The sequence below is a fragment of the Protomyctophum parallelum genome (assembly GCF_964188405.1).
Source record: "Protomyctophum parallelum genome assembly, chromosome: 11".
NCBI classification, from domain to species: domain Eukaryota; kingdom Metazoa; phylum Chordata; class Actinopteri; order Myctophiformes; family Myctophidae; genus Protomyctophum; species Protomyctophum parallelum.
Window position 1 is genome coordinate 43,394,140 of NC_139707.1, and position 19,436 is coordinate 43,413,575.

At 43.2% G+C, this 19,436-nt stretch overlaps 2 protein-coding genes across 2 annotated transcripts; one reads left to right on the top strand and one right to left on the bottom strand.

The window, feature by feature from the left end:
- Window positions 1-2,260: 2,260 nt before the first annotated feature.
- On the top strand, window positions 2,261-7,549 carry cUnh2orf49 (chromosome Un C2orf49 homolog). Its single transcript, XM_083777005.1, has 4 exons — window positions 2,261-2,373; window positions 2,608-2,774; window positions 5,243-5,459; window positions 5,636-7,549. Exons 1-4 carry the CDS (start codon window positions 2,263-2,265, stop codon window positions 5,684-5,686), a joined length of 546 nt encoding a protein of 181 aa, XP_083633131.1. The 5' UTR covers window positions 2,261-2,262; the 3' UTR covers window positions 5,687-7,549.
- A 37-nt stretch (window positions 7,550-7,586) lies between these two features.
- Window positions 7,587-16,211, bottom strand: fhl2a (four and a half LIM domains 2a). The gene is made up of 7 exons (XM_083777004.1): window positions 16,127-16,211; window positions 11,975-12,049; window positions 11,081-11,254; window positions 10,126-10,300; window positions 9,104-9,273; window positions 8,806-8,992; window positions 7,587-8,367 (listed from the first exon to the last, which is right to left on the bottom strand). The coding sequence occupies exons 3-7, from the start codon at window positions 11,234-11,236 to the stop codon at window positions 8,216-8,218; spliced, it is 840 nt and encodes a 279-aa protein (XP_083633130.1). The 5' UTR covers window positions 11,237-11,254; window positions 11,975-12,049; window positions 16,127-16,211; the 3' UTR covers window positions 7,587-8,215.
- Between the last annotated feature and the right edge of the window lie 3,225 nt (window positions 16,212-19,436).

A 19,436-nucleotide genomic window follows, 5' to 3' on the forward strand; every position in this document is an offset into this window, starting at 1 on the left:
ATCTTGTTCGAAAAGAAAAATCTGCCTATTAAATAACAATGATGTCACTGGTATAGGGTAAGCGTGTTTCTGAAGTGTCCACAGCCCTCCTATAATGAGATACAAACCGAGTAGAAAGAAACTGTCCCATTTTATCATGAACATTAGTGAGGACCAGAGTAGATTTTCCTGTGTTCTGGTGAATTTTGGGAGTTTGATACTTTTATCAGGCTTGCTTTAATAGCATTGGAAAATGATGAGTAGTTTCAGCCATTAAAGTGCAAAACGTAGGCCTACAGAAATAGATTTGATGACTGAAACAATGTAAGACTCATCTTTAATAACATCGCTTCTCTGTATGATTCTCATAGGTAACATGTCATGCAGGACAACTCACCCCTTTTTGAGATGTCTCTACTTTCAGGGTGAGTTATCCACTAGTCCCCAAAAAATCACACCTGTGTGAAGTGAGCGGTGCAACTGTACCGTGTGGGGGTCCCCCGCAACATCCAGAGCCCGGTTCCAGCGTCCGTTGCAGCTTTCCGTGCTCGGACACAGAGACAGACACACATACACGTACACGTATAGTGACTATAACAAAATACATACATAAATGGATGCACCTGGGACGTATCCTCAGTGATGTATCCCAAGGTCATCGGGGTTTCGGGTCTCGCAACATCATACCCCTCACTCAGGTGACCCAGCCGGGAGTGATCAAGTCCCGACTTACGTCCCAGTAGCTACCCTCGATAAGTCCCATTAGGGAAAAACCAGGGCCACACAATCCATTCCTCCTGAACTACTGCCGGGACTGGGAGGTACCATTCTGGCACATGGAAGGACTAGGCTCTGTGGGTTGACACCTGTCCGGGCCCCTCCTACGTCTCACCAGGTCCACTCCTGCTCTCACCAGGACAGGCCCTGTGCGTTGCACCAGACTCCCAGCACCAGGCACACACATAGCTGCGTAATGGAGTGGAGGCACCGCTCAAAAACTGACAGAGAGAGCAAGAGGGGGAGTGAACACTAGATGGCAGTAGAATACAGTATAGTCTTTTATAGTTTTATAGTTTTACTGTTACTGTTTACACCTATTATTATTATGAAAGCACTACACCTAACAATAGATTAACTGCCATGAGGGGAATTAGTCATGTTTAGTTTGTGAATAAATAGATGATTAATCATTAAAATAGCATTATATAGCTCTTTGCACTCAACCCCATTACAAAAGTCATTCTCCCAACTGGCCCTTTAGTGACATCACCAACATGAATTACGTTTGTTATTTCAACAATATACAATAACTCCCCTAATTATGAACATTCTACAGAAAGAGGCAATAACAGCTTATTTTACAATGTCTTACAGTCATTTATACTCTCATATGTGGTCGGTAAATCATAAGGTGAGCTGTCTGCGTCTCATTGGCAATAAATACTGGACAACTCTAAATGCCACACCCCAAGTGTGGGCAGTACCCCCAAGCGTCCCCCAGAAACCTTTTAATATAGTAGATGTAAGTTCCTGTGTTCTGGTGAATTTGGAGACTAGTTGACACCAAATCTAGAAGAAATCCAGGAGAAATGACAATGTGTATACAGGGGGGGGGGGGGGGGGAGAGAGAGATATGGTCAGAAAGCAGGAGTGTTGGCCGCCCTGGACTGAAGACTTCTATTGATTATGAATATGTCTCCTTCGCTGAAGAAAACAATACATGGCCTACTTACTGTAGGGTGTGTGCTTCATGTTGGGGTTATACGCATTGTTTAAATCTACATACCGTATACAAATGATGACATAATTGACAAAGAGAAGGAGTTGTTTTGTGGCCTGTTGGTGACAAGGTTTTACTTTAAAAGGCAATTAAGAAACAGAAAATGACATTCATATTATCTTTCAATATAGCCTAGATATTAGCTTAGGCCTACTGGGAGGAAGAGAAAATGAAGGCACTCGATCGACTTCAAGTTGAAGTAACTAACAAAATAGATTGTATTGTAGCCTATTATATTGACAAGTTCTATTAAAAATAAATAAACTATTAATTAAAATATATAGTTCTCGAAATCTCAAGTAAATGCTAAAAGTTACTAAAGTTACTGTCCAGTGTCCACCAAGACCTGCTGTCACCTGAGAGTACAAGGTTTATGTCGGTCAGTCGGTGGCATCACTGGCAGGCATCATATGTGCCTCTGCCAAGCAGCACCCCAAAAAGGGCCCCTTTGTTATGACGCGGAGGATGCTGGGACACTATACGCTACTAAATAGGTTTCAAAGATGGCGACTTACACAGGACAAGAAGAGAGCTACAAATCTGTCTCAAATGCAGATCTATTACTACACCCTGAGCTCTTGTCTAAGGACTTTATGCAACTAATGTTATGCGAGGTAAGGACACTCCAGGGAATAAATAAAGGCAAAAACCTCCCGTCTTCAGTGATAACAATCACGCCGGGAACACCGGCATAACGTTAGCCAACAGGCTAAAGTGTGGGTAATCTCATTGAGATTTCCTATGTGGGGGCTTGATTGAACATAAATAGTCGGTTTTGTACTCTGATAACAAATTGTGCCGTTGTCGAACATAATTGCGTGGTTAATTTCACCTCATTTCTGGGACAGAAAAAGATTGTTACCGGAGGACGTTGTGAGAGCCGCGACGGGCTCACAGAGCTCTACCTCCGGCATGTCATACCGCTCCCGCAGAGGAACTTGCCCAACAGCCGCTGGGGAAAGAGGATGGAGAAATCCCGAGCAAGGCAGACCCCGGCTGGAGAACGATCGGACAGGTACCGGTATTTGAACTTTATTGAGAGGATGGCCCCTTGAGATGCAGCATCTCGTTTTAGAGGCGGTCCTATACATACAAAATACAACATTACAGCAGTGCAAGTACACGTACACTACACACTAAAGACATAGGTGCAACATGACATATAGGTACAGTTAGCTTGCTCCCCTTCTCCCACCCTTGACCCACAACTCGTTTATATATGGAAATAGAGAAAAACAGTACTATAACCTGTGTCGAAGAAGTAAACATGTGAGTAAGTAGTATTAGAAGCATGAACAGGTTGTTTGGAGATGTGAATATAGTCCTGAAGCGGCCTAGAGAGGTAGTTAATCTGAGTGAAAGTGGAAGGTTGTTCCCTTCTCTCTGTTTTTACTCACCACCGCTCAGCTCCGGTGGTCAGCTCACCACCGGAGACTATGAATAGGCCTTAAGTGGGTATGGGGATGTGAATGGTTGCAGCCTAGGGACTGTTTCAGGTATGAAGGGCAGTTGAAGTGGATGCCTTCTAGCCTTAAGGCCTATTCATAGTCTGGATTTTCGGTGGTGAGGTGACCACCGCTCCGGTGGTGAGCTGACCACTGGAGCTGAAATAACGTTGAGTGGTGGTGAGTAAAAACAGAGAGAAGGGCTGGAGCGGTGGCGGTGGTTTGCTCTTCACCGCGGCTCGTGACGTCATCTTGTAGTTCGGTGGTCACCTCACCACCGAAAATCCAGACTCTATGAGCTTTTAGGTTGCAGCCAGTCAAGTGAGCTGTACAATTGGCAGTGGTGGGTTCTGTATGGGCATTTAAGGACAAATCTGCGCAAGGAGTTACATAATAGTGGCTTGAGGTGAGTATCAGTGGTGTTTTGGTATACAATGTCGGCATAGTCTACAATGGGGAGTAATATTTGAGAAATGATTATTTTCCTCACTTCGAAAGAGAAACAGTTGATGGATGGGTAGCCTGAGCTAATGTGTTAGGTTTCTGGTCTAGAGGGGCGGGTCGCGGCTGAGATTTGCGCACGCCCTGATTGGATCTCATCGATCTGTCCGTCACCCCCGGCCCCTCCTCTTCCCCCTAGTGCAGCGCTACGTCACATCATTTGGAGCGACGCCCACCCGGAAGGGTTGACTCCCACTTTTAGACCAGAGCGGCCAATGCGTTCCTCCAGGCTTTCAATTTTTGCACCAACAAAAATGAAAGCCTGGTACCGAGGCTAATGGATGGGTAGAGTGAGCACAGGCTGCCATAGTTTTCTTTTTATTGAGCACAGGCTGCCATAGTTTTCTTTTTAACTGTTTGATCAATATAATGTTTAAAAGAAAGTTCTGGGTCCATCGTGACAGAGGTATTTAAATGAGTCCACCTTTTCAAGGTTAGAACCGTCCATGATCAATAAATCGGAGGAGCTTTGGACATTGTGTGAGTGGCTGAACAACATGCTACAGGACTTCCTCATAACAGTTTATTATTTTTTAGCCATTTTTGGTAAAATAACCCCTAAAATAACCCCCAAAACAGTGATCCCCAAATTAACGTGTATTTGGCTGCGCCGTCTGGAATTATTATGTGCCAGCTGCAGAATGGCTGTGTGTGTGTGTGTGTGTGTGTGTGTGTGGAACATGTATAAAAATCAATCAATCAACTTTATTTGTTCAGACTCAGGGTCCAATAACAACAGACAACATAAAACAGTACATACAGAGAAGAAACACCCCTAACCCATAAAAACATCATTTTTACAATAAACATTCATACCAGTGCTTCCAGAAAGCAGACCGGTACCTGGTATAGAATAGATTTTCATGCTGTATTAACTATTTTTGCTGGGGGACCTCCTGCAATGCACTCAAGGAGCCCCTGAGATAAGCAATAACCTCTCAGGCAGTCTGTTTCTTTTTAAATGGGCAGATTTGCCTATTGCGATCAGAAAGGTTAAAAAAACCTCATTCAAGGTCCAGTCCCAACTTTTAAATCTACTAGTCTTGGTGATCTTTCGTCTGTCTTTCTACGTTACATGTCCTTACGATTTACGTTACTGCTTATTACACTTTTGTTGTTTTTTGGTAGCTTTAGCTGTCGTTTAGCTGTATCTCTCTACTCTTACCTGTATATGTCCTGTGTTTCGTACTGCAGTGCTTCTATAACTGAATTTCCGGTCTGGGAATCAATAAAGGTCTATTGTATACAGAGGTGAAAAGACTGATACGCTGACTGCTTTTGTGTTAGGGTAGCCAGGTATAATGAATGTGTTTATTGTGTTTATTGCACATGATACCATACAGCTGGCAGCAACATTATAGATTTCCTCATGACTTTTGTTCTTCATGTGACCACTTGCCACTTGACCACTGACTTGTCTTCCTGTCCAAAATCTAAGAATAAATTACTGAAATCAAATGCAGTCTTGGTGTGTGCTGCGACCCATTACCGGTATTTATATCTCATGACTTTTGTTGTCACTGTTTTGATTTTTCAGTTCCAGTAATGATCACAACAGGAAGAGGCCTCCGATTGTGTTCCACGGCAGCTCCTATCACTCTGGTCCAATGAAAGTCAAGAAACCAGAGGGAAGTGCAGCGTCTATGGGGGTTAATGACAGGTTAAAACCCCCTCCTTCCATGAACCTGGCTAACCCTGTCCGTAAGCTGTCTGGCACTGAGACAAATGACCTCAAACGAGAAGCAGACAGCTCGGTATGGAAGCTCAGCTTTGTTACTAAAAAAGATGTTGATTTGATAAATCTAGAGATTAATATTTAAGTTCTTCTCATACTTGAAATTGTCGCTTTGTATGTTTTTCGGAGGATTATACATTTGGTTGTTATTAATGCCCACCACACCACACACACTCTCTTTCTCTTTTACTCCAGGGTGTGTCTCCAGAAGTGAAGAGAAAAATCCAGCATGTGACATGGCCTTGATCTCTATAACCTTATCGAGGAAGACCTGACGAAGACGGCAGGTTCTAGAAGGAAAAGACTAGGCCATGCCGGTGCAGGTCACGGTCTCACGGAGCATCTTGTCCTCACTCCCCCATCTCAGTATCTCTCACTTCCTGCATAAAGTGTGCAACTGAAGTGGAAACCTCATCAAACTCCTACACGTAGGTCATCTTTACTGTCCTGTCTTGGCAGTTCTCTATAAGCTCTGCAAACCTGGAACTGGCAGAGTTGTGTGATGATGACTCACGATGACTCACTCTGGGGGTCATGAGCTTCCATGTAATTCTCTGTACCCCTCCCTCAAGTGCCCTTACTGCCAGCAATCGGCAACTCCCCCAAGCATCCCACGGTGAAGGGGCAAAGGACAGACTTTCTGTACAGAGATTTTGTACACGCTGATTTGTCTTAGCGGGTTGTTTGCTTGAGACTATAGGCTGGAATATCAGAGGGGGAGGAGACAATTTATTTGCCCATGGTTTATTTATTATTGTCTAAAATATTGTACTTGGAAAATTGTTGTATAGAAATTGCAAATATGTCCCTTATGCAGGTATGTTGTTTATTGTCCTCAAACGCATCTTATCTAACGGGTATAATGATAGAGGAAATAAATAATGTGGAGATTTGCATTATCTTTACATTTTTCTTTTGATACAGGAAAATAAAAGCGTATAAACAGCAATTTAGAGCATACGTAATGTGTGTATGCACATTTTAATAGGATGTATGGACTTCATCCTGCTGAATGATTTTCTTTCCATGGTATATTTGGTTAATGTCAGTTCCACTGTGTGTGACTGGTCAGGGTTTCTTTTTCATTTTAACACTATTCTGTACACCATTGTACATGACAATGTACAATTTGGTGAATATGTCTAGCTGTATTTGCACACTAGATGGAGCTAGAGATGTTCAGATGTTTCAATACAGGCTCAATAAAGAAAGCGGTCCCATCCCATTGAAACACTTTATTTAGATTTTAGACAAGCAGATTGAGTAAATGTCTTTGAAGATATTTGATTTAGACAAATTGACCTTTTCAACAAACATTAATGGGAACAATATTTGCCACGTCCTTGAATCCAGTGCTGTAAACTTTGTAGTTTTGTCTTTTTAATAAGGTGTTATTCTAACAATGTTATTTATTCAGAAATGGCGTGTGAGCCAATATGGATTCATTCATTAATGTCTGTTCTCAGAATTTCATTGTGTTTGCAAGAGTTAATAATAAAAGCAGTTTAAGGTTTTAATAGTGCCTTCATTACTTCAAAATAGTCTAAGTTAGTACTTTCATACTTAATATCTGGATTCATTTATCCTGCCCTTGAAAAAAGCATGTAGGCCTACTGTACACTACTGGTTCAATTCTGCACTAGAATCTCTTCCTGTGTTGTTTATGTTTTACTTAAAGTATGACAAATAGCAAAAGAAATTGGCACTCTACAAACCCTTTCATTGTGACACGTGAGCTTGTAGATCAACTATCTTTTGCTATTTTTATATTCAATCTTCAGAAATGTACATGTATGCCCCAAATGAGAACTTCAGGCTGGAAGTGATAAACAAGAAGAATGCTGAATCTTCACTTCACTTTATACACACCTAAATATAGCATTTAAAACAATACATCATAGTCTATTTTATGGGTTATTATTACAGCATTCATGCACAAACATTAAAAGCATCATTACAATATCAAGCATGCAGGACGGAGTAACGGGTTGATAATCTCCGTAAGAGTAATGATTGAAAACGCTGCAGTTAACATCCATCCAATATGTTTTAAATATTTTAATTTCATACACAAGTTTATTTTATATTAAAATTATATATATATATATTTTTTTTTAAAGAAAACTTTGCAAGGTAGGCCTATCTATTGTGCTTTACAACCATTAAGGCAGCAATTGTCAGTAGTCAGTTTTCCAATAGTGAATATCATATTTTGAGATGAAAAGCTGTGAATTGAATAACATGGTTAGTTCTAGAGCTTATTTTGCACGTCATATATGCTGTACATTGAAAGCCATGCCAGATTGTACACAGTAAAATCCTCAATGTTTATGTATCCATTTGACCACTTTAGAGAGGACTAAAGACATACCTTTTTAACAAAGCATTTTTCTAGCTATGCCCTCATGGTTTAGATGTTTTTAGTGGTGTGATGTTTCTTCCGTTTTTATTTGCTCATTGTAGCACTTTGAGTTTCTCACGAATGTAAAGTGCTATTATAAATAAAATCCATTATATCAGTTCAATCGTACTATAGACTACTAACAGTTTAAGTCCACAGTAATTATCCATAATGTATAGATGATGTATAAGGGGTCAGGACAACGAGGCCTTTTCGTGGAGGGGTCAGAATACCATTTGGACTTAAACTGTTATTCGTCTATAGTACTCATTAACACTCAGAATTTTACCATGTATATATGACATGATTTGTATTCATTCATTCCTAAGGCCGTTCCGATCAGATATGTCGTCATCCCTTGCATCACATCAGAGTCAGACGTCCTTGCCACACTCGGGGCATAGGATGTCGTCACGCTCGGTGAGAAAGCCACGGCCCACCAGAGACACGGAGCACTTCTTGCAGTTGAAGCAGTCGTTGTGCCACTGGCGCTCTTCAAAGGAGATGTACTTGCTACCTCCGAGTCCTAAAGGTGAGAATCAGGCACAAGTCATGAAAAAAGTAAAGCAGACAAACAAAAGGACAGTCTATAAAAGCAGAATCTCCTAGGGTAGGTACCCTCACAAAAAATGCAGTAATCCTGGTCTCTAAACTGCCTCCCCGTGGCCAGCCTGATGGGAGGGGAATGGAACTGGTTGGAATAACGTGTTCCTTCCACGGCGTTACGTGCAACCGTGGAAACCTCCCCCTGTCAGGTGAAAAGAAGCGGCTTGGACTCGAACATGCAATTGAAGGAAGCATGAGGTCAGTCTTGTTGCTCTCCCCAGGTTGGCAGAGGGAGTGTTAGAGCCCAGGATTACATTAGATAATTGACACTGGGTGAAAAAAACAGGTTACAAAATCGTGGGATAAACTTATTATAAAAAAAAATACGAAGAATTGCAGGTAGGAAGTAAGCTCTTACCACTAATAGGGGTGGTACAGGAAGCACATTTCTTGGCATACAGGTTGCAGAAGCAGTTGAGACAATAGGCAAAGTCATCCCTGGAGGTAAACCGCTGACCGGACAGCTGCTGCTTGCAACTAGTGCACAGAAAGCAGTCCTTGTGCCACGGCTGGTCACGATAGGTCACCCCGCCAGTAGTGATGGGCTGGTGAGAGAGGGAGAGCAAAGCCAACCATGTAAAGCATCCCATTTCTTTAATATGTTTCGGCGTAATTCGTGATGATGCGTGATCTGAACATTCACGTTTCCCATGTACCTTCTTGCAGTGCACACACTGCATGGCAAACTGCTTCTCATAGCAGGGCACACAGAAGTTATGGGCGTCCTTGGGGATGAAGCTCTTGGTGCCAATGGGCTGCTGGCAGCGCTGGCAGGTAAAGCAGGTCTCGTGCCAGCTGTTCCCCTTATGTTCCATCTTCCTGGACCCTATAGGAGAATTCTATTTACCACTTTGAACTATTGTTGTCATCATTGCTGCTGTTTTAAAGAAATCTTAATGACCCATATAGGCCTGCCATACTGTAGTTCTATAATATAACGAACCAGTCCAGGTCTTTTCTTAAGTTAATAATTTGGTCTTTGACAGTTCATACCTTCCACACACAAAGAAATGGTAGGCCATCTGCATCTAGATTAGAATTGAGTTACTAAACAACAACAACCTACCTAGTTTCCATTATGCTCTTTAAATAGGCAGTGGATGCCATTTGTACATAATTAGAGGCGAGCACAATTAGATTCATGCTCAGATTCACTAATTTATACTGAATCAAATTCATTTTCCCGATTAGATAAAGGTAGCCTTATCTATTAGGGAAAATGAATTTGATTCAGTATAAATTACTTGTCTTGCCAATGTTTAATTGAGTTGTGTTTCTCAGTCTGAGAAACACAACTCAACTCAACTCAACTCAACTGTCAACAGTGTTACTGTGTGATATTAAAAGGTTACATTGGTATCACCGCTAGTATACTGTACCAGTACTGTAGCTTAATTTCTTTTATATATTCTTGTCGCCGTTGTACTCATAACTACATTATAATAGTTATGTGATTTCAGAGACCTATTTTGAACTTATTTGAAGTACTTTTGTAGTCAGCAGACTCAGCAGCACTGAGGGCATTTTTGCAAGTTCGTCTTCATTGACGCAAACACAAATTAAAAGACCAAGGACTTCTGAACACCGTCCATATTAATTTAGATATTTGGTTTAATTTGGAGCACATGGACTGATTCATGACATGCCATAAATAGCTTTGGGCATTTCTCTTCCCTACCTGGCATGATGGTCTTCTTGCAATCATGGCACTTGGAGGAGTACTCATTGGAGTAACACTCAGTGCAGAGCAGTTGCTCATCCTTGGTGGAGAAGGGCTTGTCCACCAGTGAACGCTTGCACTGGTGGCACTGGAAACAGTCCTCATGCCAGTGTCTATCCTTATAGGACAGGTCCTGCAAAGGGCGGAACCAGCAAGGACAGTTATAGGATGAAAGAGACATGTGTTGATTGAAATTGATTGCATTTCTTTTTTTTTCACAGTATGTAGAATGGGTACATCTCACGAACGAAAGCACAGTTCAATACAATAACTGTTAACTCTGGTCACGCTATGATTAAGCACTCACACTTGCTTACAACAGGGTCCAGCATTTTCAATTCATCAGAACATTTAGAGACGTACAAATATACACGTAGTTATTTGTTATACTTACTATAGAAACAGGATCAGTAGCCTATGGGGGAAAAAGGGGTGGGGTGGGGGGGACTCAGACTTTATTTTTTACGGAGGCCAGTCTCGAATTGCAGCCGTCTGTAGGTGCCCTTTGAGAGCACATGCATAGAGTGGTATATATGCGTGTGCAAACTAAAGCCAGATGTTATGTTAAATAATGTTCTGCAGCGAGCTACACTGTGTCATGAATAAGCATAATTTAACCTCTCATTCACCAAGATTTCCATAGTAGCATAAACCCTGGTTTCTATTCTGGCCTAGAGCCCACCTATACTGTATGATCTGTATCTGGTCATTTTCACAAACGCATGCGCGCACATGCACACGGGCACACACACACACACACACACACACACACACACACACACACTTGCACGCACGTGCACGCACGCACATTACAAACACCGTTTCCGTATCCACTCTAGACCCAGAACCAGATCAACAACATGCAAAGCCAATTGATCCCACGCAGTCCAAGCACAAATTAAATGTTCCCTACCCTGGTGTTGCAGCCAATGGGCTTCTTGCACTGCTCACAGGTGTTGGAGTACAGGCTCTCGTAGCATTTCACGCAGTAGGGGTTGTCCTCCCTGAGAACGTACTTCTTCCCAAACAGGGATTCCTTGCAGTAGTGGCAGTCATAGCGGTCTGTCATCTCGGCTCTAGGACCGTCCTGGTTAGATGGAGATAAAAGAGAGGGGGAGAGTCTAGTGTCAATTCTAATTGAGTTGGCGTGGCATGCGATTGGTGCCTTTGAAAGAGCATTGAGGGTGCTTCAAACGTTGCAGAAGTAGTAGTACTAGCTGGCTGTTGACAGGTAGACCGTCTGGCAATGTTCACACATAGTTTGGTGGGTTTTATTTTATGCCAGTGCTTACTGGAGAATGTTGAGTGGTTGCCAATGTTTGCTCAGAGACATATGACATAATTGTTGGCGTATGACATTATGTTGGCCCAAATGTGCATTTCTAACATCTCCCAACATCGGACACGATCTTGATCTTCTCCTGTCTCTCAGCAAAGCAGTCGGCCTGCTGTCAGGTGTGGAGGTGTGACAGTTGAGAACGTTCAAAATAGCTTCTATCAGTCATACTTAGAGAGATGGTCAATTTCTAGCCCTGTTTGCATACCAGTGCTCATGCTATGCCACTGTACACTGACCCATCCATCACCTCACCTTCAGCTGTCAGCACGTCATCACAGTACAGTATCAGTGTACTGTGTGTGTGTGTGAGGGTGTGTGTGTGTGTGTGTGTGTGTGTGTGTGTGTGTGTGTGTGTGTGTGTGTGTGTGTGTGTGTGTGTGTGTGTGTGTGTGTGTGTGTGCCTGTGTGTGTGTCTTGTCTGTCTGAAAGCAGGTTTAAATAGTGCTCTGTAATAATGCCTATACTCACAATCTGCAGCTGTTATCAACACTCCCCTCTGTTAAGCCCTCTGGATATCCCCAACTCCGTCTGGACAGCCTCGCTCTGCCAACCAAAGTCTGTGTGTGTGTGTGTGTGTGTGTGTGTGTGTGTGTGTGTGTGTGTGTGTGGGAGAGAGTTAGACAGTGCACTTCTCTAGCATTACCAAGCATACTGTTCCCTGCAACTGCCGTGCTTTTGTCTTTTCAACAATTTCCCCTTCTCTCTCACACCCACACCCACACCAACCCACACACACACACACACACACACACACACACACACACACACACACACACACACACACACACACACACACACACACACACACACACACACACACACACACACACACACACACACACACACACACACACACACACACACACACACACACACACACACAAACACATGTGTCTTGTCTGCCAACTTATTCCTCAGCCTGCTTTGCCCATATAAGGAGGCAGAGACTGGAAAACTTCAGTCTTCTCCGCTCGCTCCGATATAAATTCCTTCTTTCTCACTGTTTCACACTTTTCCGCTCATTCCCCCCCCCCCCCCCCCCCGGCACACTGTTTCCCCCTCTCTTTTTATTTGTGTTCTGCTTTTGTCATGATGTACCTCCTTCCGTAAGTACATTGTCGTCCCCTTTGTTTCTGGGGATCGTTTACTGTTCATAATCAGACAAGAACGATGATCCCTCATTCTTTGGTAAGAAGCTCTTCATTGATATGATATGATATGATTATGAAGAGCTTAATTCTTACCAAAGAATGAGGGATCGTCGTTCATCGAACAAGCGAGAAGCTGTTCATATCAGTCAAGAGACTGTTCACAATCGCGCAAAAAGCTATTCATGTCGGGAAATAATCCGTTCATGCCATCACTGGCTTTTTGACCACCCGGGGAGCACAATGAATCCTTCCGAAATTGAATTGGCATCCATAGGGCCAGCATGACCCTTGAGATCCATAGCAGACAATCCCAGATGCTTTTCCACCCTCGCCACCCCCCTCCCCACATTCCCTTGATTGTCTGATGCTCTCTCCATGACTCACCTAGCTTATATAAGGGTTTATCGGAACCCTAAAAATAAAAGCGGATAATCTGAACTACCACGAATAAAATCTCCCAGCTATTCAAAGATGTCCGGCAGCTGTTTGTTTCCAAGCTTCCGTGTTCCCATCTGGGACGGGAGTCGGCTAACACCAAACGGCGTGCCGGCCAGATCACAGTAGTCGCCAAGCCCTTGATGAGCAGTGTCGTTTTTGACAGCAAATTTTGATTTTTAGTTTTCATAGTCATGCTCTCTTGAATAGTTTTAATTTAGTTTTAGTCACATTTTAATAGTCACCTGGAATGTTTTAGTGTTGGTCTAGTTTTAGTCGACAGTTGATTTAGTTGACTAAATTGTATTTTGGCGGGCCTTGATGCCGTCGTAATGACTGATTTTATGCTTGCGACACGTTGTGAGCTTGTAGATATTTTCAGCATGCTACCAAGTGTAAAATGACTTGTCTTTTACTTATACTGGATCTCTTGTCCACTAGTCCCTTACTAATATTTTAGTTGACAAAGTTGACTTTTAGACGATCGTGTCAAGGAAGATCTTTCTAGAATCTTCCAATGACAGTCTGAGGAAAGGGTCCCCCCCTTTTCTTGGGCAACTCAAACCCTTTGATCTTCTAATCTAATCTAATCTTCTAAACTAATGGTTCTATATCCATTTAGGACGTTTACGATCTATGTCTGAATTGGAGTCACATTTATGCACATGAGGAATGCATGCGCACGTACACCTGCGCACACACTCTCTCTCTCTCACATAGCCACTTACGTGCACTTACGTTGTACGCATGCGTCAAAGCACAGTAGCACGAATAGTTGTACTTAGTACTACTGTGTACTACTTAGTTGTACACAGTGGGTGAAATTAAAACATAACTACCCACATTTCCAATTAAAGATCTAATTTAGGTTCTACAAATTAAATATGACTTTAATCCATCTGTATGCTCACTGTAGCCGGCAAAAGACAATCCTCCACACAATCTAAATAGGATTAACGTACATTTCACATGCAGGAGCAATAGTCACTATTGGCTTCTTCAGAACACTTGCGACGACAATGGTATGTAAAAGCTGACTTCCAGGGGAATATCGGAGAAAAATTGCTCAAAACAGAGAGCGAATGAGTATGCGTCTACTCTAAAGTGTACTGCAGCACTGCCAGGCAGTTCACTGAACATCTCAGTGACCTGCAACAGTGCCGTGCACAGGCTTATGTAATCTCATTTTTGGGTCAAGTGTTTTGACAGCTTTTCGGGAGTTCTTCAGAAACACCTCCCAACACTGGCCTGTATATCCATACAGTGCAGTCTATATCGGTCTCCCTACAGTCTGACAGGTACATGGCCCACGTACGACCCACGGGGGCCCCACTCTATATATCTCAACTCTGAAACAGTATCTAGAACCCTATATATATATGAGACTGAGCCACAATGGTGGGAGTGGCACCCAGTGACATGCTACACTAATGACAAATTATCTCTCTGGAAATTGGAATGCTTTTAGGGAGTCAACTAAAACTCTTGACAGGTGGCCAGGAAATTTATTTTTGTCACAATAAATCCCCCTATATTTTTGCTATACGCATACTGTGTAGCGTACAATAATGGTTGTTTTTCATTTAAATAGCATTGCATCACAGACCACTATTTGATACAAATGTTTTTTTTTTATCTCTGGGATAACAATATGCAAATCCTAACTCTGGGAGTTCAGTTTGTACACTCTTGGAGTTACAGACCTATATGGTTAATTTGTCTATCCTACCTACCTTGGGACCCCCTGGAGCTCCCTAAAGGACCCCTGGGGGTCGCTGGTCCCCACACTGACAACCAGTGGTTTGCAACAACAACATCCTAAACCAAGTTTTTAAACAGATGTGTTGTGCCTCGCATCTCTACGGTGATAATCCCTGTGAGCATGCGACGATATAATGTTGCTGACAAACACACTGCCTAAAGCCGTGCCAATCATAAACACCTGTCCTCACTCTGTAAAATGTGATTTGATGCTGCGGAAAGCGTCAGAGCATTCCTTAACATAATCGCATGAACATTTGAGAAAGACAAAACTAAACCAAGTCACCTACAGTCAGTCAGTCAGGACTAACAGAACTATTGCAAATAGTTGTATTGCACACTCCATGTATGTATTCATGTTTTTTCAAGGTCTCTCTCTCTGCTCATGCTATATGGATGAAATCACATATTAAGTAGCCTATCATATAAATATCATATGACTTCATGTGACATAGGGGACTGCCCCCCCAAGCTAAAATCACATGTTGCCGAGTGCAAACTCTCTATGAAGATTGTTCAGCCAACTTAAAGAGAATGGCATGTAAAGCTAATTAAGCTGGTCTATAAAAGATAGTATAAAGGAATGTGGAAATGAATGACAAGGGCAACAGATAATGTCGTTTTTAAACAGAGAAAAAGCAAATTAACTTTGGATAAGTTGAATGTAGATAGAAAAGAGAGCAAAGATGGTGGAAATGAAAACGGGGGGCAACAGAAAATGATGTTTTTAGACAGAAAATAGATGCATAGCTGTTTTTAATTCAAGGAGATGCTGCTAGACTGTCCACAGAGAGTTTCAGAGATAGAGTGGAGCTGCTAAAGTTGAACAGTACTCCCAGAACAATCCTCGGTGTTCATTTATCCATTTGTAACTCAGAAAGTTGACAAACGTGACTCAATGGATCCGTAAGGGGGGGGGGGGTACAAATGGAACCCTAACAGACCCCAAATAGGTCCATTTGATTCCATTTGTACACCCTCTTGAGTTAAACGAACACTTTTCCTGGAGATTGGTTCAGAAATGGGGATGTGGTGGAAGGCGGAAGGAGAAGAGAGAGTGCATGGGGCAGATGCAGGGTGGTGGTGGGGTGGGGGGGGGGGGTGGGGGTCGACAGTTGCATATGTGCCTCAGAGAAGGCGAGGAGGGAGGGATTCAGGGATGAACAAAGACCTGTGAAGGTACAATACAAAAAGGTGAAGGAACGGGATGAGTTGGAAAGATGGATGGATGGAAAAAGTGGAGCAGTGAACAACAGAGCTGGCGGGGTCTTACCTTCCTGTCTCAGGAGTGTGTGTGTCTGTGCGGAGTCTGGGCCAGACTGAGAGAGAGGAGACGAAGTTGCGCTGTACTTACTCCTGATTGGATTACTCCACCCATTGGAGGCTAATTGACATGGAAGGGGAGGGGCGACAGTGGCGGGGGCAGAATGCAGCAGGCGGTCCTTTTTGAGAATGTCTATATATACACCGTAGTGGCACAACACAGAGATAACCCCATGCACGTCCACCCTTAACTCACTCACTCACTTTCAGCTATAGTCACGTCGGCCAGCCCATGTGGCCTTTTAAGGTCTTTCAGTTATTCAGTAGTACACACGCACACACTCACGCGTGTGCACACTCACTCACTCACTCACTCACTCACTCACTCACTCACTCACTCACTCACTCACTCACTCACTCACTCACTTGTTGTTAATGTGAAAGCCAGGACCAAAGCTGTTAAAAAGTTGCATTCTTCTCTGTTTGTGACTCTCTCTCCACTGTAACATTATCCGATCTTCACTCCATTTCCGTCTTCCCCGAGAAGCGGGCCAGTAATAACAAAAATATCAGCAGCATTCTTAGGAATGTAATTAAAGAGCACAAGACTTCTCCAGGGTGAATTCTGGTAGTTTCTTTGCATCAGGTTAGATGTTATCATGATAATATTGTATTATACACAGTATACACGCACGCACGCGCACACACGCACGCACGCACACACACACACACGTAAAATGTCATGCCAATAAAGCCTGTTGAATTGAATAGAGAGAGAGAGAGAGAGAGAGAGAGAGAGAGAGAGAGAGAGAGAGAGAGAGAGAGAGAGAGAGAGAGAGATTGATATTATGTTATGTTATGTCATGTTATGTTTGTCATATTTGTGATTGTGCTTTGGCAACACTTGTAAAATGTCATGCCAATAAAGCCTGTTGAATTGAATAGAGAGAGAGAGAGAGAGAGAGAGAGAGAGAGAGAGAGATTGATATTATGTTATGTTATGTTATGTTTGTCATATTTGTGATTTTGCTTTGGCAACACTTGTAAAATGTCATGCCAATAAAGCCTGTTGAATTGAATAGAGAGAGAGAGAGAGAGAGAGAGAGAGAGAGAGAGAGAGAGAGAGAGAGATAGATGGTGGGTGGTATAGGCTTCTTGCACGTTATTGCATGAAGCCACAATATCTGCACGTCCTTTGATGCGATGAAAAGCATGCCAAAGGTCAAAAAATGTCACAAAGGTCATTGTGATGACATGTCTCTGCACTCAACTAGCTCATCTTTCTCTTCCTATAACGCTCTCCTCCCGTGAGAATAGCCAGTCATTGCATGCTGGTCCCATCAGCATGGTGTGGGGTATGGCATCCACGCATGGTAACGAGAGAAGCCTGTTTGGTTTCTAAGAGAATTGTAGCACCAAACCCCCCCCCCCCCCCCCCACCCAACCCCCCCCCCCCTCTGTCTCTGTCTCTCTCTCTCTCTCTCTCTCTCTCTCCCTCTCCCTCTCTCTCCCTCCGTTTGAAGCAGGTTATTCTGACCTGGTGGTGGTCCCTGGACACTCTCCAGTGAGAGGGGGATGAAATGCGTCATCAGCCCCTCCGCTAAGATTCGAGTGCTCTATTTGTAGAGTACTATGCTACTTAAAGAATTGTTAATCAGTAGGTATTTACATGTCCGCGAGTGTGAATGTATTTGTGTATGCTTGTGTGTGTGCGCGCACGTGTGTGTGGGCGTGTCATGCGTGTGTGTGTGTGTGTGTGTGCATTTGCGTGCATGCACTTTAGTGTACGCATTGCAGTGTATCAGGAAGGGTCGAATGGAATTGTCAGAGGGGAGCCGCCATATGCGTAGATTGGGAATACATCAATTTCCTGCCAAGATAGTGGTATTATCTATAAGTCTGATGGTCATCTCAAGAGGCCTTTTAGCTCAGCAGCCACTGGCCAAGGGCTAGGGCAGGCCTTTGTCCTCCTGCCAGGAAAGAAAAAGCCCTGCAGAATATTACTGCGCATGCATGCATGGATGCAAGGTACAACTGAGGTCACAAGTTCATAACGACGATCATAACCCATAATCGTGGTAACGGTGTGGTTGCATGGCAAGCACACTATTGCTATTGCAATCCAGCGCTTAAATCGAAAAAAAAAAAAAAAAAACGCTTTCTCCCCTCCGATTGGCCAGAGATTCGGATCTCTTCCCACAAGGCCATCATCGGGTTGGACAGTATACGGTGACATACCCAATTCAACTCTTCTAATTGAAAAATATTCCTATAGAGATAGGCAACCAGTTTCATATTGTTGTATAATCAAGTATATACCAGTATAAGATAGCAAGAATAGCGACCTTGCCCTATATAGGGCGAGGTAGCGTGCACGCATCCGCCTTGGTGACGGCAGACTGCTGAGCGAGCACTGGCGCTTGAGCATGGGGGGGGTCAGATCAACATATGGAATGTCACAACAGGTCAGCTCCATATGTGGAGATCTAAGGGTTTGAGGTCAGATGTAGAGTGCTGGCCGGCTCCATGTATGTATGTCTTCTCCATGTATGGTGGTTATCCAGGGTTAGATGCGGTCAGTGTCGTGGTCTTCATATTTGGAGGTGGCCATATGGTGGCGTGACATGTCACGAGGCGTGGCCATATATGGAGAGGTGTGATGTCACGAGGCGTGACCATATATGGAGAGGCGTGATGCCACGAGGCGTGACCATAATGTGGAGGCACGACGTCACGAGGCGTGACCATATATGGAGGTGTGATGTCACGAGGCGTGACCATATATGGAGAGGCGTGACTAACGGGAGATGCATGGGTTTTCATATTAAACGCTACCTACTGTCACAGAAGTCACTTGTCACTGACGCTCATGAGAAACAGCAATTTGCACTGTAGAGATTTTTGGCATTGTAATTTGGCTATTACATAACATGCAAGAACACCAGTTTGAGACAGGAAACTACATTGAAAAGAAGGCAATGACCTGCGGACGGGAGGGGGAAATTTAAGTCAGATGACTTAGCTTGTTCATCAGAAGCAGTTGTTGTAATCTCTCTTTAGGAGATGAAGTCAAGGGGAGTGAGGGATTTAATTTGATTTAGCTGCCTAGACTCCTTAAAACTGAAGTATTATCACATGGCAACCGGGTTTTAGTACCGAGTTGTACTGTTTGATTTGCTCCAGTCGCCAGTGGTTTTATTCACACAAGACCAATCCAGTCATAATGTAATAATAATTAATTATAATGATAGACTATAGGACGGCGGCAACGTGCCTATTATGTGGAGTTATGAAAAGCCTAGCCTGCATAGCAGTGCATA